The sequence below is a fragment of the Strix uralensis genome, chromosome 3 (assembly GCF_047716275.1).
Source record: "Strix uralensis isolate ZFMK-TIS-50842 chromosome 3, bStrUra1, whole genome shotgun sequence".
Taxonomy (NCBI): domain Eukaryota; kingdom Metazoa; phylum Chordata; class Aves; order Strigiformes; family Strigidae; genus Strix; species Strix uralensis.
Window position 1 is genome coordinate 17,439,480 of NC_133974.1, and position 26,712 is coordinate 17,466,191.

General features: G+C 42.4%; 1 protein-coding gene across 3 annotated transcripts in view; it reads left to right on the top strand.

The window, feature by feature from the left end:
- The first annotated feature begins 403 nt into the window (after nt 1–403).
- The window catches only part of ADAM17 (ADAM metallopeptidase domain 17), a 37,931-nt gene continuing 11,622 nt past the window's right edge, over nt 404–26,712 (top strand). For 2 of the 3 annotated variants that reach the window (XR_012628011.1, XM_074861581.1), the window contains exons 1-12: nt 404–635; nt 12,953–13,085; nt 14,531–14,664; nt 15,607–15,695; nt 17,746–17,914; nt 18,745–18,875; nt 20,575–20,664; nt 21,744–21,851; nt 22,387–22,531; nt 23,058–23,146; nt 25,293–25,445; nt 26,303–26,502. Coding sequence is in view for 2 of the 3 variants with exons in the window: in XM_074861581.1 (XP_074717682.1) it covers nt 539–635; nt 12,953–13,085; nt 14,531–14,664; nt 15,607–15,695; nt 17,746–17,914; nt 18,745–18,875; nt 20,575–20,664; nt 21,744–21,851; nt 22,387–22,531; nt 23,058–23,146; nt 25,293–25,445; nt 26,303–26,502 (1,538 nt within the window). In the remaining variant the exon portion in view is untranslated. The remainder of the gene's footprint in view (nt 636–12,952; nt 13,086–14,530; nt 14,665–15,606; nt 15,696–17,745; nt 17,915–18,744; nt 18,876–20,574; nt 20,665–21,743; nt 21,852–22,386; nt 22,532–23,057; nt 23,147–25,292; nt 25,446–26,302; nt 26,503–26,712) is intronic. The other variant, XM_074861582.1, reaches the window with a different exon arrangement.

Sequence of the window (26,712 nt, forward strand, 5' to 3'; positions counted from 1 at the left end):
CACTGTGCACGTGAGAAGATGTGAGAGCGCTCGAGTCCAGCTCAAGGTGGGCCTGCATCCCGAACTCACCCCAAAGAGGGGCTGCAGAAACAGAGAACCCTTTCCCTTTCCAGATGGCAGGCGGGAAGCTTGTTCCCCCTCCGGGAGACAGGTAAGAGCGCCGTGGCCAGGATGCCCCGAGAACGCGAGCGCCCTTGCGGGGCGGAATGGTGCACACAGCGCCTCACGCCCTCACAGCGCAACCGTGGCTGGAGACAACAGCTGCGGTGACACCACCCACACCGCCGCCCCGGAGGAGCCGTGCTCCCGCCAGGGCCTCCCCTCCCCTCCCCTCAGCGCCCGCCCCCGCCGCCTAAGATGGCGGCCCCGCCCTCCCCCACAATGCTCCGCGGGCAGTCGCCGCGCTTCCGGGTGCGGGCCCAGGAGGGCGGCGGGCCCGGCACGGCGCGAGGGGCCGCGGGGCGGGCGGAGGGTGAAGCTTCCCCGACCGAATGTGAACGAGCGGGCGGACGGAGCGGGAGGGAGCCGCGCCCGGACCATGAGGCTCCGACTGTGGCTGGTCCCTGCCCTGGTGTTGCTGTGGGGGCCGGGCGGGCCGGAGGCGCTAGGGCGCCCGCCGCGCCGGCAGCGCTACGGTAAGGGGCAGGACGGGACCACGGCAGCCGCGGCGGGGGGGCGGCTGTGAGGGAGATAGCGCTGCTGCGGGGCGGGGGCAGAGGGGCACGTCCGCCTCTGCCGGAGGACAGCTGTGGGGTGGGGAGTAGACCACTGCCCGGGGGCGGGGGGGGGATGGAGAGAGAGCGAGAGAACACTGCCCGGGGGCGGGGGTAGGAGAGGGGCTCCCAGCTTCCGAAAGGTAGCAGTGGGGTGAGGGAGAGACCACTGAGTGGGGGTGGGGGGGAACTGGGGGGAGACCACTGCTGCGGGGCGGGGGGAGAAGAGGCACACTCGCCTCTGCCAGGCAGCAGTGATGGGGTAACGCGTGGGGTGGGGGAGAGAGCACTGCCGCGGGTCGGGGGGTGTGGGGAGAGACCATCCCCATGGGGGGAGCACACCCGCCACTGCCAAGTGGGTAGGAGTGGAGAGAGGGGCGTGGGGCAGGGCCGGTGCTGTGGGGCACGGGAAGGAGCTGGGGACGCGGTGGCCTGGCTGAGCACCCGCCTGAAGGTCGGCCCGTGGCGGTGGGCAAGGCCGCGGCCTGCTCCCGTGCCTGCCTCAGGGTGGGTGGGTGGGTGGGTGTGCGCTGGGGAGCGCCCGCGGCGCAGGGGGCCCAGGGGACAGCGTGGGCCCCGGCCCCTCCCGCTGTGGTTGCCGTCCCCCTTCAGCTGAAGGTATCAGTGATGGGCAGCGTTTGGGGGTCACTGCTCTCAGTCAGGGGGTGATGAGACCACTTTGTCTTCCCACTCGAGGTCTGCTAAAGACTTTTGCTCACAGGAGTCTGCGTTATGTTAAGACAGGATAATCATATAAATGGCTTCCCTTCATAATTCTGGCTGGAGAGTCACCGTTGCAGAGAGAGCCTGAAGCTATTGGAGCTGAATGTGACTTCTAGAAGGCTTAATACAGAGGAGAGCCGTTGCTTTTTTTAACTTCTGTAAACTTGGTTTTTGCATCTAAACTTCAGAGTGAAGAAGTTGCAGACTTCTGTTCGATAAGCAAAAGCTGAAGTAGCAGATGAGCTCTTGCAAGAGCCAGTGGTCATATCTTACCCAGTCAGATGTCCTGTCTCCAGCTGGTGTGGCCAGTGGTGACTGCTTCAAGTCCTCTTTCTTTGCTGAGATCTCTTGGCAGATTTCCTGACAGGCATCCAAGGCTGTGCCTCTCCACCTCTCCTGCACCTGAGGTGGACTTGTGGTTCTGTACAGACCTCAGCAGTTGGTGACTGCAGGAAGGTCAGGGTTCAGTGGTGGATGCTCCAGGAAGTGTAATAGAAACAGAACAAACACAGTGTGCCCTTTCAACATCAGGCAGGTCAGGTAGCTCCTCACACTGAGGTTGCATCTTGGGCTGTCAGATTTTTATGCCTTCTAAAGGACTTGCCGTTCATCTGCTATGAATATGTGTAATCTTTATCTGATAGCTTTTGTATTCTGGGCCTCTATCACCATGCCCAGGCTGAGTTCTTCAATTTTATGAAATACTGCGTGGAGGAAAAACTTTCTTCTGTTTCTAAATTATGACCATTCCTGTTGTCAGAAATGGTCAGTATGGGAAGAATTATTGAAAGAATTACTCATTTTCTTCACAGCTTTAGTGACTTACAGATCCATACAATTTGTCTCGTTTGTAATCTTTTTTTTTGAGTGGGAAAATCTTAGTCTATATAATATTTCTTAGTATGGGAAAAAAATCATTATCGGTCTTTGTTACTTTTGTCTATATACTTTCTATTTGTAGGGGATTTTTATTTATTTGAGATATATGACCAGGACTGCAAGGCAGTATTTGTGGTACAAAGGTACCATGGATTTATTGTGATGAATACTTTTGGTTCTGTTTTCTGAGTAGTTTTTTGGCCCCTTTTTTTTTTTTAATAGTCACGCCGAGATCTCTTCTTTTTTAATTTTTTATTTTTGAGTGATAATAACTATGCTGAAATACTTTGCTGCTTAGATGTAGTGAGAATTTATTTTCCTTGTGTTATTTCACACATTCACAGACAATTTCATCAAATGGTCTGTTCTGTCGTTCAGTAAACTAAATATATAAAAGCATAGTGTGAGGGAGCTTGAAAAATCCAGGTATGCTCCATTAACTGTTACATTTATCCACATACTTCATTTTTTCATAATGCTAATGTATATGAGGTGCTGTTTTGCTAGTGTTTTATTTAGCCACAGGTCTTGTAATTCACACTTTGTTGTTATTAGCTGTTTGTCAGGTAGGGACACTGAGTGTATTTGTTGATTAGGCCCCTCATGATGCCTGGAGTGGAAATTGGTGCTGCACTTACCACCTTTCAGGACACCTGCAGCAAGACTGGTGGCATGGAACTTGCATACCACAATTAGTAGTTGGCCAGTTAATTTTCTCAGTGCTTTATAACTTTTGGGTTAATACATTCATGTCCTGTTGACTTACTGCTCATTTTCTTGGCTTGTTCTAAAGCCCCTTTTCTTGAGTCTCGGAGGCAGATCCTTAGATTAATCCTATCAAGACAAGTTTTCAGGGATCTTTTTAGTCTCCTCTTCAGTGAATGCTATGGTCAATTATTCTCTTACTTTATGGTATTGGCCTTTAGCATTCATTCTTGGTGCTGTATTTGCAGCTTGCTTCTTTTACAAGCCCCTTTGATTATTCAACAGGGTGATTTCTTATGATATAAAAGCTATTTCAGGTATTAGCTTTATGCCTTTTACAAGCTGTTCTTTAAAGTATCTTTGCCTTTTTTACTGTGGTTTTATGTTCATATTTTGCTGGATTTCTGTTGTCCTCATCTTAGCTTGTTTTTCTGAAGTATCTTTTCCTTCTAATAACTTCAGCTTTGCTATTTTGAGAGCTCCGTTTAACCACAGCTTGAACCAAAATCAGATTTCTGGCGAGCAGTATCTTTAAGGAAGTTTCAGGGATTACCATTTTGTGATTTCTATTCAGAACTTTCTTCCTTGCTCTAAAAGTTCATTTTTTCAGGAAGGAAAAAAATGACTATACAGTGAAAAATACAATTTGACAAAGAACAGAATAAGTAGATAAAAAGACGTGGGTCGTTTCCCAGCATTTTTCAGTTGAAGTAATCTTAGGGTGTGGTTCTCCAGCAGTCTAAACTGATCTAAATTGGGACTGCCACAATCCTGGCCTCAGTTTTCTGATCCCTTCCCCGTTCCTGTGAGCACATTCATGGAGCTAAGCCGCCTGGAAGCTAATCACTTTTTTTTCCAGTAAGGGGTAGAGTGTCTGCATTTGGGTGTTTTCTGTTTGTGGAGTCCACTCCCTGGACTAGTTCACAGTGTGACTGTTCAAGTACCTGCCCTGTGTGTTTGGGGGTGGTAGTGCTTAAGGTGAGGGATGAAGGTAGGATGGTATCCACCTCAGTTGGTTGCCTTTAGATGATCTGGACGTGGTGCTCTTTTTAATAATGTTGACAGCAGGAATTAATTTCTGGGAGAAGTGTGACTCTACTAGTCAATACAATGACTGTTATAGTTTTGCCACTGAAAAATTAATGTCAACTCTTTTAAAATTTTTCTTTCTGTTGTCATTTATCTCTGAATATAACCTTTTATAACTATTAAATATTAGTGCTGTTTGTCTTTGAGTTCAGACATACCTGAATGATAACAGGGCTTAATGTACTTGAAAAGAATTTACAGTGCAAATACCCAGCTTCAGTGCTGTTGAATATATCACTGAATCTATCTAAGGAATCTGCTTGAATCTGTTTTACAACTCAGTGTTATTAGTAGTGCCCTGCCACTAAGCAGCACGTATCCAGGATTGCCCGGAATAGAGTCTGTATGTAAAATACAGACTGTACTCTACTGGTACCTGTTCTGAATGAGATCTTTTTATCACAAGCTAGGCAGGGAACTGAAAGAAATAAGATAGTTGTTTCTATCCTGGGCTGATGATACTCTTTGAATCACTCACTGGTGGTCTTTCCCTACCTGCAATATTGTAGTAATAAAATCCGGGCCAGGTAATCTGGGTTTGAATTGTTTTTTCTCCACACTGCTCAAATACCATGCAGAACTCAAAATGAACTGCATGAGCTGAAGAAATGACCCATTATAAGTGGTTCAGTACAAACCTATGTAATGCACATCAAAAGACTAGAATTTACGAGTGAAAAAAAAAGAAGTAATAATGGTGTTGATGAATAAACTGGAGGAGCTGAGCAGTACAGAGGGCAGCATAAAATAATTTGCAGTCAGTTTTGAGTTCTACTTCACACTTGGTGTGACACAATGCTGGAAGTCTGTAAGGCCAGGAATGTAACTGGCTGTCAAAGAGTTAAGGGTTTGGAAGTGTAGCTCAGGGTCAGGAGCGTGCAGTGAGATAATTAGTGAGAAAATCCTTATGCAAGTTTTAAACTTTGTCCTTCTGGACTGAAACATCTGTTGGAGACTAAGGCAAGGTAAGGGCCAAATGACTAATTTCTCTACCATAGTCTGCCATTTTTGTTACTGTTTCTTAGCCTATTTAATATCCTTTGAAGCAAGATGACTGTTTTGGATTGAGCTCGTTTTGCAGTTTGACTCCACAAACTGAAGGTTGGGTGTGTACCTCACCACGAACCACATGGAGAATCCAAGAACACACAGCCTAATAGCAGTATGTTGCTGGATGGGATACCTGCCCAGGATGCTGTGGGATTATTTGAAAATGACTGCAGGAATTTGTAGATGCAGTGTTTCCATACGTGGTATTATAGGCTAGGTGATAAAGATACAGTCTTCTGTACACTTTGTCTCCATATAAACAGCAAATGCTTCATGTAGATATGGCCTTATTGAATGCAAATTATCAATGTGGTTTTTGTGTTATGGATTGGCAATCTATTCTGCGGAGGTACTTAAAATTAAAGTTTTAATGTACTTCTCAGGTTTGTTTTGTTCATGTGAATCAGTCAATGTTTCCATTTCCAACTGACAAAAAAAAAGTGATAAAAGTGTAATTTCTGTGAGAAGTACTCAGAGTCAACAAAGTGAAGAATGTCAACACTAGATTAAATTCTAATTGTTAAGAATTACCCTTAACTATTGCCAGATTTTTGTAATGGGAACATAATCAACTGCTCAGTGTGTTTGCTTTTCAGTAGTGCCAATTTGGTCTGACCTCTGAGCAGCCAAAAAGTAAAATTCTTGTTTGCATTTAAGATTTGGGGTGGTTTTGTTTTCCTTTCCCCCTGCTGTAAAAATGGACAGCTTCATTCCTGATAGCAGCAGTGACTCATCTCAGTTTCACACTTCTGCTACTCTGGAATTTTTTTGTGTGTGTGTAGAAGCCCCAACATGGCTTTCTGCTCCGTAGCTGGAAGGGCTGAGCGAGGAAGCGCAGCCAGCCAGCTCTTCGATGCAGAGTTCTCCTGATTGCACTCTAACATTACACCAGGATTTAATTATGTGTTTAGTAGTCAGTAGAGATTTATCTTTGAGGTAGAAGTTTATATTTAACTTCTGTTATAAACAAGTTGATTTCACACCCCCCCCCAGCTTTTTTATAAACTGCAGGAGTCAGAGTTTGCCTGTTTCCCAGACTGATCAAGGGAAGTCCTTTGCTGTGTGTAATAAAAGGTTGATCAAGAGTCAGGTTTCTGTAACAGAGCAGTGCATCCTACTGTCATGTTCTATAAATTTCATATGCCACACTCAAACCTTCTTGTTTTGGGAATATCCTGCAACCCTCTCGATGGTTCTGATGGTCGTCCTGATGGCTTTAGTTCTTGCAGATGTATGTGACATTACTGCCCATATTTATATCACTCATGCCCTGCATCTCGTTCACAATATCCATTCCTGTCTTCCTGTGCTGCTCTTAATATGCATTAATATGCGTTATTTGTACTTTTTTTTTTTTCTCCTTGATACTTGCATTTTTAACCTACCTAGGTACATGGACTGAGGCATGGGAAGGGAAGGGGGCCCTGTTATGCAGGGAGGCACCTATAGCTGCCACCTACCTGATGTTGATCTGTAATTACTGAGGTGTTGAACAAGAACATGGTATCCCTTGCATTCCTTGGTTTCCTTTCTCACCTTTTCAGGTTGTTACTGAAATCATAAAGTTCTGCCACATAGTACCAGTGATGTGCCTTGAATTTTGGAAGGTCATGTCTGAGTGAGCCCAAAGTTGTATCCACAAGTAGAAGAGGTGCAGTCAGATAGGGAGAAAGGGTTGATTTTACAAGTGTAGTCCACACAGTAATTAGTCTCAACCTAGAATCAGCTCCACTCAAACTTATTTTGTGATGCAGCAGGATTTTGTGGTGTGGTATCTAAGCACAGTAGTGTAGCTGACAGTTTTTGGAGAGCAAGACAAATGATCTGTTTCCAGAGAACACTACATCCTGTGACTTGGCTGTTCTTGTCTGCAGGATATGTGAAAGCATGTGATTTTGGGGGTATATGTTGTTTTTGAGCATCAAGTCATATGATGCTGTTCTGGTTTAAGATGAGACAGCTGTATTGCCCTTGTTTCACTTTGAGGATGTTAATTCAGTGGGCTTCCTTATTTTTTTATAATGTCTATTTGAGCAGGATATTGCTTTTTTTTTTTTTTTTAAAAAAAGTGCTTTCTGCTTTTACTAATAGGACAGACTGAGTTAATAAATCAAGGAGATCCAACAGAATAAATTTTGTTCTTCACTGGTCCCTATTTAAGATTTAGTGAAGGAGAAAATTTGCAGGGTTGGAACTGTGTGAGGTAACACATTGGAGCCATTGGGGGTATTCAAAACCACCAGAAATAGCAGTTTAATTATCTGTATGGCTTCTGCTAAACAGAATTTACACCCTTAAGGAAATATTTGCACTATCCAGAAACAGATGTCTATTTTACTGTGGGGAAGAAACTTTGGAGTAGTATAAGGGTGCATCTATGTGAACAAGTTTTTCCTGAGATGAGCTAAAAGGGTGTTTAGTAAGTTGTTAGCTTTTCCATGGTATCCATCAGTGGGAACTTCTGAATGTGTGATAAGTAGGGAGTAGTTTACCTTGTGTAACTGCAGGAAAAGTATACTGTGGAGTAGCTGGTAGATGGTAAATCCGCAGCCTGCCTTACCTCCCAGTGCGAGGTCTGTGCAACCGTACCCCGAGGCTTTGTCTGCGCTGGTGACTAACTGAGTTTGGGCACCTTGTTTTCTCACGTGGTTTAGCAAGTTTGGTGCAGTTGAGATCGAGTCAAAAACATGCCTTTTAAAACATTCAGCAATGCTGACGTGGCTGGCCATTCTTACTAACAGGTAGAAATGTGTTTAAACAGAGTGTAAACCTTTATCCTGTTACAGTTTATAAACAGGCTGATACACATTTGGTTCTTGCTTTGAACCCGTTTCTCACACAATTTCTTCTGTTCATGTATACTCGATAAGCAAAACAGCAGCAACTCTTTGGTGGAAACAAGTAAACATGATTTATCTAAACTGTTAAAAACATGGGCTGTTTTGCAGGGGATAAGTGTTTCAGTTCGCTTTGTTTTCTGTCTTTAGCAATGGCTTTGTTCCAGATGTACTGGAGAAAGATGTAACAGCATGTGTAACGAGCTGTTATGGAACAGCTTTCCCACAGATGGATCTTCTCAATGCGTCCTCTTCATCAGCAGTCTCCTAACAGCAGTGTAAACTGTTAAGAGAAGGTACCCGTAAACATTTAGGCATGACTGCATCACCCCCTGCCTGGTGAAGACCATTTGTGTGCCCAGCTGAGATATGAATATACTGGTCTCCACTAGCACTCCCTGGAATGGTGCTCCAGTCAAACGATCCCACAATGTTGCAGCCAGTAACCGGCTGTTACCACAAACATGAGGGCAGCTGTTTTATGTAGGGTGATGGAGACCTGCTTTAGCTCATATGGTTAAGGTTGGAAAGACTCCAGTCTCTGTTTCCTGGTCCAAATTCTGACTGACGCTGTGACTTACATTTGAAGTGACTGTATTTGGTTACTTTAGTTAAAATACTTTAATGTATGAAGAAGAGCATCATTTGGAGAATAAAAAAATAAATAGTAACAATAAAGAATATGGAGCCCTTCAACCATTCACTCCACAGCTGAATCAGAGAAAATGTTATTACTTAGCTGCTCACAAGCTTTGGATAGGTGTTTGATACCCATTGGAAGTCAGTTTGAGATCAGTACCTGGGTTGTAGTCAGTGAGTGCCACACAAAATATAGGTTGGAGCCCTTTTTTCAGCCTTGGAGAAGCCAATGATTTAACAGTTACACTGCAAAATCCTCCCTGAGTGTGTTTACAGTACTTGTTCTAGGACTACTGTCTGTAGGCTTGTCATCCCATCCCAGTGCCTTTTGACAGGAGATTTATTTCTGCTTTTATTCCCTTTGGGGTGGTTGAAGAAATAAGTGCAGTCATCCCTGCAAACCCCTCTGTTCTTGTGGTCATTTTTAAATTCTGAAAGTACTATTTTTAAAATACTGTTGGATCTTGTGTTTTAAGTAGGGACATTTTTCTGTCATGGGATAATTGTGAAGAGAGTTTTAAAAAATATGAATTATATCTTCTGAGTTAAAATTTCATGCTTCTAGATAAGCCTAACCTTTCTATAAATAATGTAGTGCAAAAGAATGCTTATGAAATGGCTGACTTGCCACATTTACTTGTTGCTTTCCGGGCAATAGATTGGGCATGAGATCATGGGAATTTACTGTTTTGCTTATGAAAGCTGAGCTGGTTGGAGAAGGATGCCATTGGTATTTGAATTGGTAGCTCAGCACTTGAAGAGAAACCTCTTCTTTTGAAATATATGCAGTGGCCTCCAACTCAGTGACCTAGGCTGTTGCCCAGCACATTCTTGAGCTTTTTGCTGCCGGAGTAGCCTGCTGCAATGCATACTGGCCCATACTGTGTTAAGTTGCAGAGTCTAGTGGCAGTAGGCTTTTAGGCTTGAAACGAGGTGAAAGAAAAAAAGGAAGTGGTGAGTTCAAAGTTGGGGACAGAGGAAAAGTCACTGGTGTGGATTTCTTCTTGAGAACTTCAGGGTATTGTCTTTGTCACTAATGTTCCTTCCCTGTTTGTCTTACAAACCCGAGATGTGTATGTTCTTGGGATGCGTTGTTCCCCCCCCCCCGCCCCCAGGAGAGAAGGTGCAATGAGGTGAAGGCTGGCCATCATAAATATATTATTATTTAGGGTATCAGGATGAAATTAAGGTGTCTTTTCCAAAAAGAGAGGAATGCAGAAATTTGGGAGGGGCTGGAAGGGAAGTAACCGCAGGAAAGTGGTTTGGGAAAACCTGAGTCAGCTCAGTGCTGTTGAAGCCCGTGGGAAATGATTCTTGGACCATAGTGAAGATAATGAGGAAGGAATCCAGAAAGATTATTAAACTTGAATAAGAAGCAGTCAGATGTGCGCTTGCTGTGGCTCCCATCCACAGGCTGCTGTACAGTTGGACTCTGTACAGTTCTGTATTTTGTTTAAAATAATGACACTTCATCTTTTATTTTCAATAAGCCGTGATCATGGATTAATTTTCACAGTATGAAAATTTTACAGAAAAATTTTGGTTTGAGTGTGTTACCAATATATTTTTTCCACATATGTCCAATACCTGAATTAGTTCACAGATTTATATCTAGCAGCAGCATGGCTTAAGTCTTTAGTTATGTTGCAAGTAAAATTAAAAGCAAACAAATTTAGGAAGAGTAAGAGGAAATATAAACAAGTATATTCTTGTTTCAGGGTTACAGGAACTAGGAGTGTCCTGTGTTTCATTTGTTACTTTAACACAATCATCTTACTCATCTTCAGCTCTGTAAGTCTTGTTCTTACTACCCTTCCTGTGTCTCTGTGAGGCATTTCCAGAAGGGTGTTTGTGTGTGTTGAGGTGGAGCAAGACTTCTGGAGCTCTCCTTGCCTACCAAATAAAAAAAGCTAATTTCTTTAGCAGACTTCTCAGTTCTCTTGCCATGAAACAGAGACATTTTGTCTGGCCGTAGTGACAGCTGCATCTTGCTCTTTGGCCTGACCTTCCCCTGGTTCTGGGCTGTACTTTGCAGGCAGAGGTGGAAGCGGGCAGGAGTAGTGTTTTGCAGCTGGGGTTGTGGCTCTCAGGCAGACCTTGTGCTTGGCAAGTCCCGGAGCAGCGCAGCGGTGGTACCACACCTCTCTTGCTTCATGGCCCACATACCACACGCTTGCTCTGTATCACAAACCAACGTTTGGTATCCTGTGTATCAACATTCATTTTCATTGAGGGGTCTGCTCTAGCTGAGTGTGTTGAAAGAATCTCAGGTTTAATTAAAAGAATTTAGGACTAGACAGTTTGAGTTTTTTTCAGAATTGATTTCCCTGCCTGTCCCTACCCTCCTCCCAGGTGGTTCTGGATGAGGGCAGATGCCAGGCCATAAACAATGAATTATAATGGGTGTTTTAAAGAAAAGAGATGGTTTGGGTTTTTTTAAGTATTTGCTCACTGCATGGCTCTAGAGAACCAGCTCTGCAGCATGTGGCAAGCTGATGATGAAGGTGCTGTCTGGCAACTGGGTGCACAAGGGGAAAAAAAACACAACACAAAGGAAGGTGGTGGAAACTTGCCTTTGCAGATAACCCGAAACGCACAGTAATCGATTGCAGGTGCTCTCGACCTGTAGGTTGTAAACAGAAATCAGGAAATTGCAACTGCACTGCCTTTCCTGTGTTGCTCAACAGCAGGGGAGGGGCAGCTGGGGAGGGCGAAACCTGGGAGCCACTGCTTGGTGGCTTCTGCTGCTGGAGAAGGCAGCTGTGTCACCTAGCCATCACTTTGCTAGTAGGTCCGGTGCAGGGCCAAGAGGGCTGTAAGGGTCATCTTTGTTTCTGCAGCTCCCTCACTTCCAGCGTACACAAGCACGTGTGTGCCCATGCACTAGTGGTTAACTCTCCCCACCTGCCCCCTTGCAAAAGAAAAAGCGCGGTGCTTGCCTTGGCCCAAATAGCGTGCCCATTCTTAGAGGCTTTCTTAGGCTTTAGAGGCATGTATTTGGGGATAAATGGTGGTACTGAGTGTCAGGCCTAAAAAAAAAAAATCAATTATTTCAGGAGCTCTCCAGTCTAGATTTCAAGTTGGCAATCTTGGCTTGTTACACAAGAGCCAGTAAAACACAGCTTACTAGTGGTGCTGCTTACTTAAAAGTCCAATAAAACAAAAAACTCGGTTGCTTGGCCGAGTGGTGTAAGCTAGTGATTAGGGGCTCTGAAGAAGTGGAGGGCCATCTTTGTTAATAAAACCCCACTTTGGTAGCTATCATGTGTGGTTTAGAAGCACAACTGGAAATGGAGGGGAAAAAAATTGGAATTTTTTTAATAGTGACTGGATGAGCCCTTCTACCTCTTGTAAAACAGCTGACGACTCATTTGGTACAGTGGAAAGAGTGCATGCCTCTGGCAGAGAAAAAAGACGGTCATGTGGGAATGAGGGCCTTTAAAGACTGTAAACAGCAAATTAATCAGTGCTGGTGAAAGTGAAGGTGGTTGTCAGGTGTCTTGCTGGGTGGTAGGTGCTCCAGAGAGGAGGAGTGCGGGTGGGTGCTCCTGGCGAAGGGATGCCTTACAAAGCAGCAGGAGGCTGTATCAGCAAGAGTCAAACACCGTTGGCAGCTGGCATTGTGCACTTGTTAAAGGTGGAAGCATCTGCAGAATATTGACCTGAATTTGTAATTTGTGTTCTGCTTCCCATAGGGGTTCAGGCCCTTGGTCTTCCTCCTCTGAATAAGTTTTCATGTTCTGAGTAGGGAAATCAAGAGAGTTTTGCGTGGTGGTAAGGTATTGGAAAACCGAGGTGCCTCGTTAGTTACTTCTGATTGATTATGCTATGCAGACATCTGTTTTCTGGCTACTGTTGGATGGAAAGGTAATAAATGCAGTCTTGATCGGCAGTGTATTTGGCAGAAGTTTCCTGGGTTAAATTATTTTCTTCCTTAGACTTGGATGGGATTCAGCAGGTGAGGAGAGTGCTTCACTCCAGAGAAACGGGGATGTTCTCCACCATTTAGTTTCCAGGGACAGCCACAGAGGGCACTAGCTCTTCACAGCTGTGGCAGTACAAATAATGGGATTGTTGCTCAAAAATTGCTGTAAGTGAACTGAATTCCTTGTTTGCCTCTCTCAGATCGCATCATGTCTCACACTGATTTCTTCTTGCCTATGCAAAATGCACCTTTACAGAAATGTACAAAGTTATCCTAAAATTAGAGCAAACTGTGATCTTGCTGTTGAAATGGGAGGCTCTTAAGTTTTTCTGGTTTATGTGTGTGTTTGTGAAAGACACTTGAAACTAAAACTTTCCTTGTTGCTCTTCCAGACACAGTTGAGTCCATGCTTTCAGACTATGACATCCTTTCTCAGTCTAGCATCCAGCAACACTCACTGAAGAAGAGGGACCTCCAGCCTGAGACACACGTAGAGAGGCTCTTAAGTTTTTCAGCCCTGCGAAGGTAATTACATCATCAGCGATGAAATAACATCACATTTTCCTTGAGTTTGTGAAGAATAATGAGCAGTTCCAAACCCAGAAATAGTTATTGTGCTTTCTGTCATGACTGGCCAGTTCTTCTGAGTTAATGATCTGCATGATTACATGACTTCAGACAGGCTCAGAGGAAAGAGAAGAGTAAGTTGCGTTGCATTACTCTGTCTGCTGAAGTGGCTGTGATTTAAGATTTCTTTTGCATTGTTCTTAGCTTTAGTTTCATGTGGATTACCTCCACTGATTGGGTTGGATCCCACTTATACCTCCTCTGGCAATATAGTCATACTTCTTGATTGTCCTCTGGTTCTTGAGAAGCGCTGCCTTCAATCTGGGGAGTGCGTGTGGTGTGTTGCCCAGAAGATTTACTGTATTTTTTTTTTTCATGAAGGTTTAATCATCTTCATTCTGAGTGTAAATTTCCCATTCAATAAAACACTTCTTTTAATCTTTTTTATAAGATAGGAAATAGAAGCACAGGTGAAAGGGGAAGAAGAGGTAGAGTGTCAGAAAAGTGCCTTACAGGTATTTGAGTACCGAAATTGTGAATCTAAATTGGGGCAGCAGGGTGAGAATAATGTTTTGTATAACAAGTGTAGGTTGGTTTTGTTCATCTGATATCTTTGTCTACTGTGTTCTCATGTGCTTTCCCCCATCTGTCATCTGCAGCTACAACTGTCATGCAAGTTATGCATACTTTTTGGAATCTCTAAATGTTTGGAGGGGGTAATTTTTAAGTACCAAGTTTAAACGGTTAATGGGATCAAATGTCTGACTGCCCTTGCTTTGCACTGCCTTGTGCACCCTGACTTTATGGAGAGGTTGTAATACTGCCAGTGATAATTACAGAATAATTGCAGAGGGGCATACCAAAAATCTTTGACCCAAAGCCCACATAAACCAGGAGCTCATGAGGCGTCTTCCAGAGAAGGTTCTCTACTTACTTCTTGGGATAGCCTTTAGTTTTTGTGATAATATATCATAAAAATCTACGGAGTTCAGATTTCTGTGTATGGTCTTCTGACTGTGCTATTTCAGAAAATAAAAACTTTAAGATAATTTAATTTAAAAGAGATGAACAAATTTCTAGGTCTGACTTTCTTTAAATAATTACCAGTAACTGGTTTTGCTTGACTGCAAATGGAGAAAGTGCATCATGAGCAAACCATGACTGTTTTGGATTTTGGGGTTTATTTTTTATTTTTTATTTTTTATTTAAGCACCTTTGACTCTTTAAACATATTTACAGTTATGAGTTATTTACAGTTATGAATTACACAGTATATGTTTTTGTAGCCTGCTTATCAGAATTAATGCTTTCTAATTTCTTTTGGACCCTCAGTAAAATCGAGACTGCATGTATGTTATGTGTATACTTTGCTTAAAAATAAATGGAAGTAAATTCTTTTACAGGCACTTTAAATTATACTTAACTGCAACTGCTGAACACTTTTCAGAAAAATTTCAAGCATTAATTGTGGATGGTGAAGGCAAGGAAAAGGAGTATCGTGTTCAATGGCAAGACTTTTTCACTGGACATGTCGTTGGTTAGTATGGGCTAGACTGTGTGTCAGTGCTGAGAAAGCACAGCTTTGCACGAGTCTCTTGGCCAAAGTAAATGGTGTATTGGCCATATTTTCATCAGATATGTTTAGGATGAACAAGTAAACTTAATTCTTATGCCCCTTGGGTTTTCTGGTTTTGTTTTTGTGGTGGGTTTGGGGATTATTTTTTTTTTTTAGGTTTGGTGGGTGGTGGGGTTTTTTTGAGCTGTTGCACCAAGGTTCTAAGATATGACTCTTCTGTTTAGTTTGGCAGAACACAAAGGTATAATTTACTCCATCAGCAGCTTGTGATTATTTTTTTTTTTTTAAATGATGATGGTAGCTTTAATTCCAACTGGAATGTAGGCCTTGAATGTTTCTTGTCCTAGAACACAAAGCCCAGGTAGTGGTGATGCAGTGTTGCCCAGATTGTTGTATTAAAAGACTTCAAGATGGTTCTTTGCAGGTTACCTTTCTGTAAAGAAAGAGTATCTTGCTCCACTTTAGTCCAGCACTAATGCTTCCGCTAAGTTGTTTTGATTTTTCTGTTGCTTATGTGATGTGGTAAAAGTCTTTTCCACTGGAATGCAGGCTGACGCCGTGAAACTGCTGTGTGGTAGTAGTAAGATGCAAGCTGCTTTTGTTGGCAGAAATATTCTGTGTCCCATTACTAATTGCCAGAGCCACCTCAACACTTTCTGCAAAATTATCAGTTAAATCTGAGTCTTGGCAGCAATGACCATTGGGAAGTTAAGACTGGGAGGAGTGCTGGTTCATTTCTTCTTTTTCATTTAAACTGGACAGTACAGTGTTCTTCAGAGACTGAGAACGGTAATTTGGCATGAAGTTTAGAAACAATTAAAAAATCCAGCAAGCAGTGTGTCTGTGCAGGAGTGCGCGCAAGTAGAGCTGAATTAATTTATTTTTTCCTTGCTTATGTTAAAGGAGAGCATAATTCCAAGGTTGTGGCACATATTGGGGATGAAGATTTTACAGTGAGAATCAATACTGATGGAGAAGAATACAATATTGAGGTATGCTTTACTGTTGAAAGCTAAATTCAAACAATCATCTGTTTTTACTGTGGGTGTTTTTAGTTAGTCACATTGACACCTCTGAAGCTCAAAATAGACTTAGTGGTGGTGTTTGTTTTGGGGTGAGGAGGGAGAGAAATGTGAAACCAATTTGACTTTTGCAAGTGTTGAGTGTTATTTGTGAGTGACATTCTCTGACATTTGCATGTTTTGGATACATCAGGGAGAAGGTATGTTTTAACAGGAAAGGGTTTTAGAAACAGAAATGGATAATGTTAGTAATTAGTGGTGATCACGTCCTTTAGAATAACACACTGTGCAGCCTTCTGAGCCGAGTTGAGGTCTGTTAAGCTTTCTAAAAATTTGGCTTTGTTATGTCTTGGAATTTTTCCCATTCTTAGAGCTTTATTTGAAAATCTGGTATTTTTTCCCTGCTCCCTTGTTTTGTTTTTTTACCATTTTCATTGCTTGTGTTATTTTAAACTATTGGTTTAAAAAACATATTCAACAAATATATAATTAGAGACTGTCCTAATGAGTTGTTCAGTGCAGTATATTCCCAGACACAAGCTGTATTAGAATGGCTGAATAACAGTAATTATGGCTGAGTGTTATATGGATATTGTAATTGTCTCCAAACCCAAGGATATGCAGAATTATGGGTAAACCTGGGAAATCCAGTCATGTTAAAGTATGAAAATGTGATTAGAATACCCAAACCACTGTACTTGTGTTTTACATTAGGAGCATATAGCTGTTTGTGATTTAAAGTATTTTTGTGTTTGTGGTTCAGAGTAATGTAAGCACATCTTGGTTCTCCATGCAGCGAACCCCCTTGCTCCTCACTGGCTGTCTGTACAGATAAATAAAGGCAGGCAGTGGTGTGGAGGCTCCGGCTTGCCCACGCTGCCTAGCTGTTAGCATCCCTGGGTCAGCTTCAGCCCCTAACCAGCCCTGGATGAGATGATACCATGTGCAGTCCGAGATGGTGTGTGCCAGAGACCATTCCCAAAAGGCAGCATGGACAAAGCTGCTCTGCCATTGCCTACCTTTGCTTTCATGGTCCTCCTGTACCATTTGGAAAGGCTGCAGACCTTTGTATAAACCCTGGTGCCTTCACACCTTGCCCTAGGGTGCAAAACATGTGCCCTCAGTTCTGTGCTGCAGACACGTGGCTGCTGAGCTGGCACAGCCTTCACATTTCAGGACCCTTTTGCTGTGAACCCAAAGCATGGTATGCTAAATGATGGTTGTCTGAAGTTGAAAGAGCACTGCCTAAGGGCCAGAGGAGACCCAGACCCAGGTGCTCTGCATTGTGGATGTGGGCAGTCTATGCTACTTGGCTCTGCCCAGAGAACAGGCCCTGTCTGTGTTGTATTTGGTCGTGTTGCTGCAGCTGTTATGTACAGATAATAATAGGAATGTGTTGGTAAAGAAAAAAGATGGTTAGTATGCATCTGCTATGGAAGTGTCTTATGGGGATTTCATAGTTTTCTTGTTTTCTTTGGTTTTGGAGAAATTTTCATGCTTATGAGTGACTTGGGTAGCTGTTGAATGTTGGAGAGCCTACCTTCTGCTGTGCACTTAGATATTCTGTGTTATGTGCCAGCTCCTGTACTTCTGGTCAGCTCATTTGTTAGCACAGTTTAAGCATCTCCTCCCTGGCTGTGCCAGTCTCCATACTGTTATCAGGGAAGTGAAGGAGCCTGAGATGCCTCCTCAGCTTGCTCATATTCTGGAGGGGAAGAAAAATTTTGTCTCTTCTGCAGTTGTATCAGGTGGCTGCCACTGATCTGTCGAGATGATCTTAGACTTTTGGGTGCCTGTGTAGCATAAGAGTTGAATTCTGTTGGCTTTCTTGGGGATATCATTTTATCAGTAGACTTGTTGCTGTGCGTGAAATTATTGTAGTCCAGTGCGTTTGTGTGTGTACGCATAAGGCTGTGGAGATTTGATGGTAGGTACATAAAATTTTTTACTTATATAGATTTAGTCTTTGCATTCACTGTGTTTCTAACTAATTGCATTTCTGTTCTTCTTGTGCTGTCAGCCACTGTGGAGATTTGTAGATAATGTGCAAGATGAAAGACTGCTGGTCTACAGATCTGAAGATATTAAAGATTTCTCAAGATTGCAGTCCCCCAAAGTGTGTGGTTATTTAAAGCTAAACGAAGAAGAACTGTTGCCAAAAGGACTGGAAGTCAAGAAGCAAAATGAAGGTGAGTGTCTGTACCTTGGGAGAGCAGTGTCTTTGAAACAAATGCTTGAATTCCGGCTGTGTCAGCAAGTAAAATCAGAACCTGGGCAGTAATCTGTGTCGCTGCTTCTAGTTTAACTATTAGCTCTTTAAATTCATTGGCAGGAGGGAAAAGCAACACTCTTCCTCATGCCTGCTCCCCATCCAAAAAAGCCCCAACAACTGATGAAAGGAAGAAACTGTCACTCAGGGCATGTTTCTTCCTGTCTTGTTGAAAGGCTGTTTGGCCCTACCAAAGTGTAGGCTAAGGAGAGGAAGCTATTTCATCAGGTCTGAGCAGTGTTTGTGGGGATAGCTGGCAGCAATGTAGGTGTGCTTTCTAAGGTGAACATTAGAACAACTACTTCTGTGCGCTGGGCAGCAGGACCTGTTTGGCCTCCGTGGTCACTCAAAGAATCCGTCTTGAGCTATGATGGTTTTTTGAGAGTTTTCGGTCCCTCTTTTCTCTGTCTTCTGCTGTGTCATCAGAGGTTGGGTTAATGACTAGGAACAGGAGGAGGAGAGGTGTTAAGGCTGAGGTGATGACCATAAAAGATCTACAGGTAAATCTGTTGAATAACTCAATTTCACTACTATACATTCCTTCCCTTACAACAAGTTTGAGGACTGTTATGAAGACAAAATTTAAGAATAGTTATTAAAAAAAAAATCCAACACCCAAAACTAAACATCCCCATCCTCCCCTCAAAAACCCACCTAAACTCACATTCATGTCTTAAATAAGGGTAATAGACACAGCAGTGAAAATTTTACTGAGTGTTTGTTTAATTGTACTTAAAATGTTCATGTTAGCAAACATCCATCGGAAGAAAAGAACCATTCCAGAGAGCTCCAAAAACACATGCAAGATGTTGGTAGTGGCAGATCATCGTTTTTTCAAATATATGGGCCGTGGGGAAGAGAGTACCACTATAAACTATTTGGTAAGTAAATATACTCTGTTACAATTTGCTGGAATAAGTGCAGGAAAAATAGTGATACAGTAGTTAAAACATACAGCTTATACCACTTTTGTACAACATAATGTATTTACATCTTCTGGCTGTGTGTGTTTTTTACCTGGGAAAGTGCTAAATCATGCTTTCAAAGTATTTTATAATGGTGATACTGTAGTTAAATAGTTTTCAAGTTTCACTTATAAACAAATCCCTTCCCTTCACATACTTCTTGTGGCTATACTATTTTCTGCTTAAGAAACTTTCTTTTTCCAGTCAGAACTTCAGAATCTCCTGGCTTTTGAAATCTACTATAAGCAATCCAAGTATCTTTAAAGCTCAAGCATGTTTGGAGCTTATATGAGAGGCAAAAGCAACTTGTATAGATTCCCCCCCCCCCCCCAAAATTCTTCCAGGATCCTCTGATCAGAACAACAAAATTAGAAGCAGGTGCACCAAACAATTCGTTTGGTTGTACGTGGGTGTTGTGGGTTAACCCCTGCAGGCAGCTCAGCCCCACCCAGCCACTTGCTCACTCCTCCCTAATGCAATGGGGAGAGATCGGAAGGGTAAAGGTGAGACAACTTGTGGGTTGAGATAAAAACAGTTTAGTAGGTAAAGCAAAGCTACGCACACAAAGCAAAATAAGGAATTAATTCACTGCTTCCTATCAGCAGGCAGCTGTTTAGCCATCTTCAGGAAAGCCGGGTTCCATCACATGTACTGGTTACCAAGTAACCCAGCCCAAACCAGTACAATACGGTTATCTACCTGACAAGTTTTTGTGAAATACAATGCCTGCCCACAGCCTTTCAGCACAAGTGGAGAGTATTGGTTTGGGGACTAGAGACAAAAATGAATGAAATCACTGAGCCTGAATCTTTGAAATGCTAATCACTCTCTTCCACCTTTGCTGGCTTTTTGACCTTTCTGTCCCCCAAAATGTTTACGTTTGGAGCCTCAATTCCCTGTGTTTGCAGAGATGCTATTATCTCAGCATCTGACATGCTGAGGCTACTCTACTGTTGTGTTTCCTGGGTAGATATATACTGTTAACAATACAGTGATTGGAAAACTAAAACATAAATTATTACTGAGTGGCTCTGAATGTCACTTCTCATTCTGATGAAGTTTGATAGTTTATATTTAGTAGAAGGTGGTTTTTAAGAACATGAGAAGAGCTTGAAAAAGGAGGTATTGATAGCACTGACGAGAGACTTTCTAGAACCTTGTGCTTGAAACATGAGGAAAATAATAGGTTTTTGGCTGGGAGAGGGAAGCAAGCCTCAGGGGTCAGTTAAACTAGTTCAGCATCATGCTAAAACAAAGTGGTAAAAATATCTCCCTCCTCTGCCCTTCCCCTCAAACCTGGAAAACTAGTATATGCACAAAGCGTTTCCCAAGATGTCTTGTTCTTAATGTTATTGCTCTTCCACTACACAAACGAAAGTGGTAAATGGGAAAGTGTACTGCTTTTTTATGATGGAAAATCTTCAAGGATATTTGATAATACTCTCTGGATCCAAGTACTGTTGTTTTTGGATCAATGAGTATGTCTGTTATATGAGGTTCAATTTTAATTTGAAGTGAGTGTTTCTAGATAAGTATGTTGCAACTTCTCTGAGTTTCTTGAACTTTATTGCATGAAAGCCCCAAACTAAATAGCTTGTTTTTCTTTTCTACATAGATTGAATTGATAGACAGAGTAGATGACATCTACCGAAATACTTCCTGGGACAATGGAGCCTTCAATGGGTACGGCATACAGATAGAGCAGGTATTCACAGAACTATGCAAAGGGTTTCCAATTTAGAGGATAAGAGCATGGTTTAGATGTCAGGGTTTCTGATTATTTTATCTGGATTAGAGCTAGAATAATCAAACCCTACATTATTAACTCTAGCCAGGAGCACTCTGAAATAGCATCTTTCCAGTGGTGGTGTTAACGATCTGATACAGCGTGCCCATTTTCAGTTCCTTGTATCGTTAGAGTTTTCAGGTAGAATCTTCCCATATTAATCTCAATTCAAAGGTGATTTTTTTTTCCTGAATATGAGCAATTCTTGTTTTTGTCAGACATACTCTTATATACGTATATAATGTTTGTGTATATGGCTAGTGCTTAGCTTACAAAGCCTGAGTGGGCCTCAAACGCATATGAAAAAACACAAATCCTGCCTGAAGAGCTTTAATGACTCCCTTAGACATCAAATCATGATGGTGGGGAGACTGGTGTAGGATGGACAAGGGAGACAGTGACTTCAATTTATATGATGGCTTCTGAAAGTTAGTGCACAGAAATCTGGAAAAGGGCATTAAAAAGAAGAGGAATCTATCAGCTTAGAGTACTGCAAGAGCTGTGATGTGGAACACAGGGACTAATGGTACTAGCTAGATGCCCATTTACTGGGAGAAGGTCTGCAGGAACAAGGAAGGAGAGTTAATTGGGCGGGGAGCAGGAAAGAACATGATGCACTAATTCTAGGTTACTGAGAAAGTAGCAATCCATTAAAATACATTTTGGTTAGCTAGAACTGAAATGCTTTGGGGTTATTTATACTAGATGTAAATCCTGGTTGTATTTGGTTTTTCTGATAGAGTAACATGCATCCTAAAGCAGAATGTTACAGTGAAAACTGTTGATGTTGCTGTGTAACAGTGGTGGTGTAGTTCCTTATGATGTAGTTGGTGTATCTTAACTAGCAGAGGCTGAAAAGTTAACATTAGAAGCATCTGAGTCTGAATTTTTCTCTTTGCAGATCTATTGAGACATTTAAGATTACATTGAAAGCTTTTCTGTAGCTATAAAATTGACCAAAATTCTTCTACATTGTTGTTGCCCTTTTTGAAATGTAGATTATCATCCACAATGAGCCTGTAAAAACTGGAGAAAAGCATTATAATATGGCAAGAAGTTACCCAGATGATAAGAAAGATGCCTGGGATGTGAAAATGCTGCTAGAGGTAGGTTGTAACCCTTGAAAAATTGTGCCCCTTACAGAGAATTACTCATTCATACAGCTGCTCTGTAGTAACAGATGAAACTAGTCTACTTCCTTCACATGATGTGTAGATGTTGCACAAAGTCGAACTAGCTGATGTGCCCTGTAGCCCAGGATAAAGGGCTCTGTTGCATAATTATAGAGCATGCACCAATTACTGTTATTAATGCGTGGCCTGAGTCAGAAAGGCAATCCTGATATGTCTGGCCCTGAGACTGGCTGCCTTGTGACCTTCATCAAATTATTGTACTTGGTTTTCCCCTCTCTGTGAAAAGGGGAAATGAATAGACAAGTTATGTAAATGAATGCATGCAATGTACTTGGGTATTAATTTAATTTTCTACAGCTCTGTAGGAGAGCTAAACAGCTGATTTTTTCTGACTTAACCAGATCTAGAAGGTGCTTCTCTGGCTTGTCAGATAAATGATCTTATCTATAGACTTTTAATATGTACCATAAAGTGTCTTACAAAGATTTTTTTTTTTTTCTCTTTAAAGCAATTTAGCTTTGATATTGCTGAGAAAGCAGCTCACGTGTGCCTTGCTCATCTCTTCACGTATCAAGATTTTGACATGGGAACACTTGGATTGGCTTATGTTGGCTCTCCCAGACCTAACAGCCATGGTGGCATTTGTCCTAAAGGCAAGGCTTCTTTTTCTTCCATCCCAGTTGTGGGTTGAAAGCTAGTTTGTGTTATTTGTGTTTAATCCTCTTCTCCAACTTTCATGGCGCGTGATGTGTTATTTGCCTAGACTCTAGCCGTTGTTTTTGGGGTAGAATAGATGGCTGTTTTCTTGACTGGAGGTGGAAGAAGAAAGGAGGGAAGGATAAAACTCACTAAGATATCTAGTGTGAACAAACTGGCTAGAACAAACCCTAGACCAAGGGCTGCTTTGTGTCAGTGCATCTTGCAGCAGTTCTGGAATGGCAGATACTGTTGTCTTAGAAACTTTTTATATTTCCCCTTTACTGCAGTACATGAGCTGTTTGTGCTGTGCTTGAAAGGTTCCCCACTCCAAAAACTGGCAAGAGGCATGGTCTCACTGGTGAGCCTGTGAGAACAATAAAGCTGTTCATTTCCCCAAACAAGTATCCCCCTCTCCCCCAAAACCCCCTGAAACCCAAGAAAAATGTTTGTCAACTTGTATTTGTTTCCTCACTTTTGTAGCTTATTATAGTCAAACTGCAAAGAAGGACATCTATCTGAACAGCGGCTTAACCAGCACCAAGAACTATGGCAAGACCATCCTCACAAAGGTAGGAAGGAGAGTATCCTCCCTGCAGAGCACGAACGTTTGGCATACGTACGTGTGTGTTGATGTGTGCCACGGGATTGCGACAAAACTGCTGTGCTCTCTTGGCAACCAACTGCTGGCTTTCTGATGGAGTCAGAACCCTGGGGACAAGGATGTAGGTCACAAAACCAAAATCATCATTTTTGTTCTTGTTGACAAGGAAAGGCAGGACTGAATGGAATTGAAGATTGAATTCACAGTGCAACAGGAATGATTAAACATAGCTAGTGTCTAATAGAAGCTGTAGTTGTCCAGATATAAACAGGATTTTGATATCTAAAGATGAATTTAAATGTGTTTTGCTTTAAAAACAAAACAAAGAATCAACAAACAAATGAAAAACAAACCCTCAAACAGAACAAGCAGTATTGTACAACAAGTAGCCTTACGGTAAGAATAAAATCAGTCTGCGGACTCAAATTAAAAAAACCTGTTTGCTATTACTTACACCTACAATGTGCAGATGGACAATTGTGTATGCTTGGTCTGTTCCATTTGCAAGGTAAAGCAGTGAAAGCAGTACAGGCAAAGTAGAAGGTTTAATTTGGGCCTTTTAATGAAATTCCTCTATCTGCTTTTTGTGTGCCCTGAATAAGTAGAATAGAGAACAGTATAATAGACAGGGCTTATTAGTGCTAATACTAAGCCTAATGTAAATTGATGCTGTCTGGATGGTTTTTTTTTCATACTTGATGAGATAGTAAATACATAAAGGCCTGAATATGAGCTTTGTCTCACTTGTAAAGATACCAGAGCAGTGCCTGTGTTTGCATCTACCAAATCTTTGCAGTTGGGCACATTTCTCTTTTGCTGACTTCTGCTGACTTCAGAGATGTGCTTTTCTGTAGCCTGGTTATAAAGGGAATTCGTAATTGATGTGTGGGCTAAAACTTGGCACAGAAGCTGTCAAGAAGCTAGGGAAAAAAAAAAAAAAAAGACAGTGAAGCTTTGTGTTAGAGGGATGTTGACAAAGAGCTTTAGCCGTTGCCATGCTGTTTGCGTTTGTTCAATCTCCAAGCTGGAGTTCTGCTTTGGATTACAAAGGAAATTGAGTTTTCTGTCTTCCCAGTGGCAGGCACAAAGCTTGCGATGAGGTGTCGGGAGCATTATGGGTTGGTTTCACAGGGAAAGTGCTGCATGGTGTCTACTTGGGTTTAAAAAAAAAAAAAAAAAAAAAAACCAAAAAAAAAAAAACCAACAAAAAACCCCCCAAAAAAACAAACGAAAAACCCCTTTTCCAAATTAAACACAGTGAAGCACAGGAGCGATCTCTGGGCAGCTCTCCTGTCCCTGGCTCTCCCATTAGCTATGCCCAGACATGGACACTGGTGCTGCTCATTGCAGTGCTGCATCCTTCCCGTACCTGCACAGCAGCAGAAATTACAATTGGCTCATCAGACTTGCTTCCATCTCTTCATGAACTGCTCCGTCTCCTTGCGGTTAACTTTAATTTCTGTGCTAGTTTTATTTGTGGCTGTCACCTCATGAGCCTGCCACCATCTGCTGGTCGAGGCACTGCAGGGAGACACGCAGCAAGGCAGAGCCTCAGCAGAGGGAGTCCTGTCTTGCATAAATGATGTTGGAAATCCATCCCTGTTGGGCCACATTTGTAGATGTCTGTCCTAGTAATCGTGCAATAGAAGAGCTTATTCAGCACTCCTAATGTCATCATCCATTTTGAAGAAACAATTCTAGTGGCAAGATATGTTAAACAAGAGATTGACTAATTTTAGTAGCTGGTGTTTGTTTAGATTGGTTTTTGTTTCAACTTTTTATGCCTTCCAGCTATTTAAAAGCAAATTTTCATACTTTAAGTATGAAATAAGCATTGCATTGAAATGCTTCCTATAAGTATTCTAGAACACCATTTTACCTTTAACAGTGATTTAATATTCAAACCTAGTCCTAGAATTGCCTTTGGAAATGGACCATAATTCTACTTGACTTCAGTTCCCCACTTCTTAAAAAAAAAAAACGTTCATAGGGAAATCCTTTTCAATCTCAGTGTATCTTAGAATTGCTGGTGACCTGGAAGTACCTGGGATCTTCTGTCCTGTCCTGTTCAGACTAATTTTCTTCAACATTGCTTTTTTTCATATTCAAAAAAGGAGGCTGACCTGGTTACGACGCATGAACTTGGACATAACTTTGGAGCAGAGCATGATCCTGATAGTCTGCCAGAATGTGCCCCCACTGAAGACCAGGGAGGGAAATATGTTATGTACCCAATTGCTGTCAGTGGAGATCATGAAAACAACAAGGTATAGTTTTGCTTCCACGTACAAGTTTCTGCTATGGTCAGTGACCCTTTGCATGGAAAGTCTATTTAGTTAATGATTCCTGTAGCTTGAAACAGTCAGGAATGTAATGGATTAGCCATAAGAAGAAAACATATTTGCATGCTGTTGGGTGCTCTGCCAGATAAGCTCATCTTTGAATTCTGAGTTTCACTGGAGTTCATAGCATGTCCAGGTGCTTTTTTAATTAGTTGTTTGTAATTAGCTGTGTCCACACGCTTCTGAAAGCAAGTCATCAGCAAGAGTCAGATACAGGACCTTCAGCACCGAATAGGGTTTGGGTGGACCATAGCTGCTATTGTTGGAGAGAGACTGCCAGATGCCACAGCCATGGTGCTCGCCAGTCTCAGAAGCTTGTGTGCCAGTACAGACTTGGCATTGTGCCTGCGCTGCAGATGAGAAACCAGGATTATTGGGGGTATGATTAGTCTGCAGTCTGGTCTGACTTGTGGTTCGTGCCTAGCCTTGCTGCTGAGAGGCAGCGCAGTCTCTTCCCATTGCTAGAGCCTCGCAGCCCTTCCTGGGGATGGTTGCTAGTGTTCCTGAAGCTGTGGGAGAGCTGGAGTTGGCTCTGTGACCCTGAGCCAGACTGTGTGCAGGTGTCCCTGCATTGTAACGCAACAATGTCCTCTATGGACCCAACCATTACTTTCCCATCTTAAAATTTTTCTAAGGTATCAAACTGGCAGTATAGAAGGAATAACTGCTTTCTGAGACACCAGAATTTGGAGGTGTAAGGAGGCTGAGGCTGTCTTAGATGCCACTTGTTGACAGAAAGGTATGCTCCTCAGTGCTGCTCTTTTCCCCTCACGACTCTCTAGATGTTCTCAAGCTGCAGCAAAAAATCCATCCATAGGACCATAGAGATCAAGGCCCAGGAGTGCTTCAAGGAGCGCAACAACAAAGTGTGTGGGAACTCCAGGGTGGATGAAGGGGAGGAATGCGATCCTGGCCTCTTGTACCAACAGGCTGATCCCTGCTGCTCTGCAGACTGTAAACTGAAAGATGGTGCCAAATGCAGGTAAGGGGAAATAAGCTGCAACTTCTTTTAACACAGGAGAGAATGGTGGGCTGGGCTGAAAGCTCCTAAAGCCACCTGCAATGTTACAGACCTGTTTCCTGGCTTTAAGGCTAAACATGTGAGCTGAAGACAATAAAGGATTTCAGAAAAGGCTGCTGTGTGCATGCACTCTTTGCATACATTAATTTTTATAGCATTCTGTTACTTTTT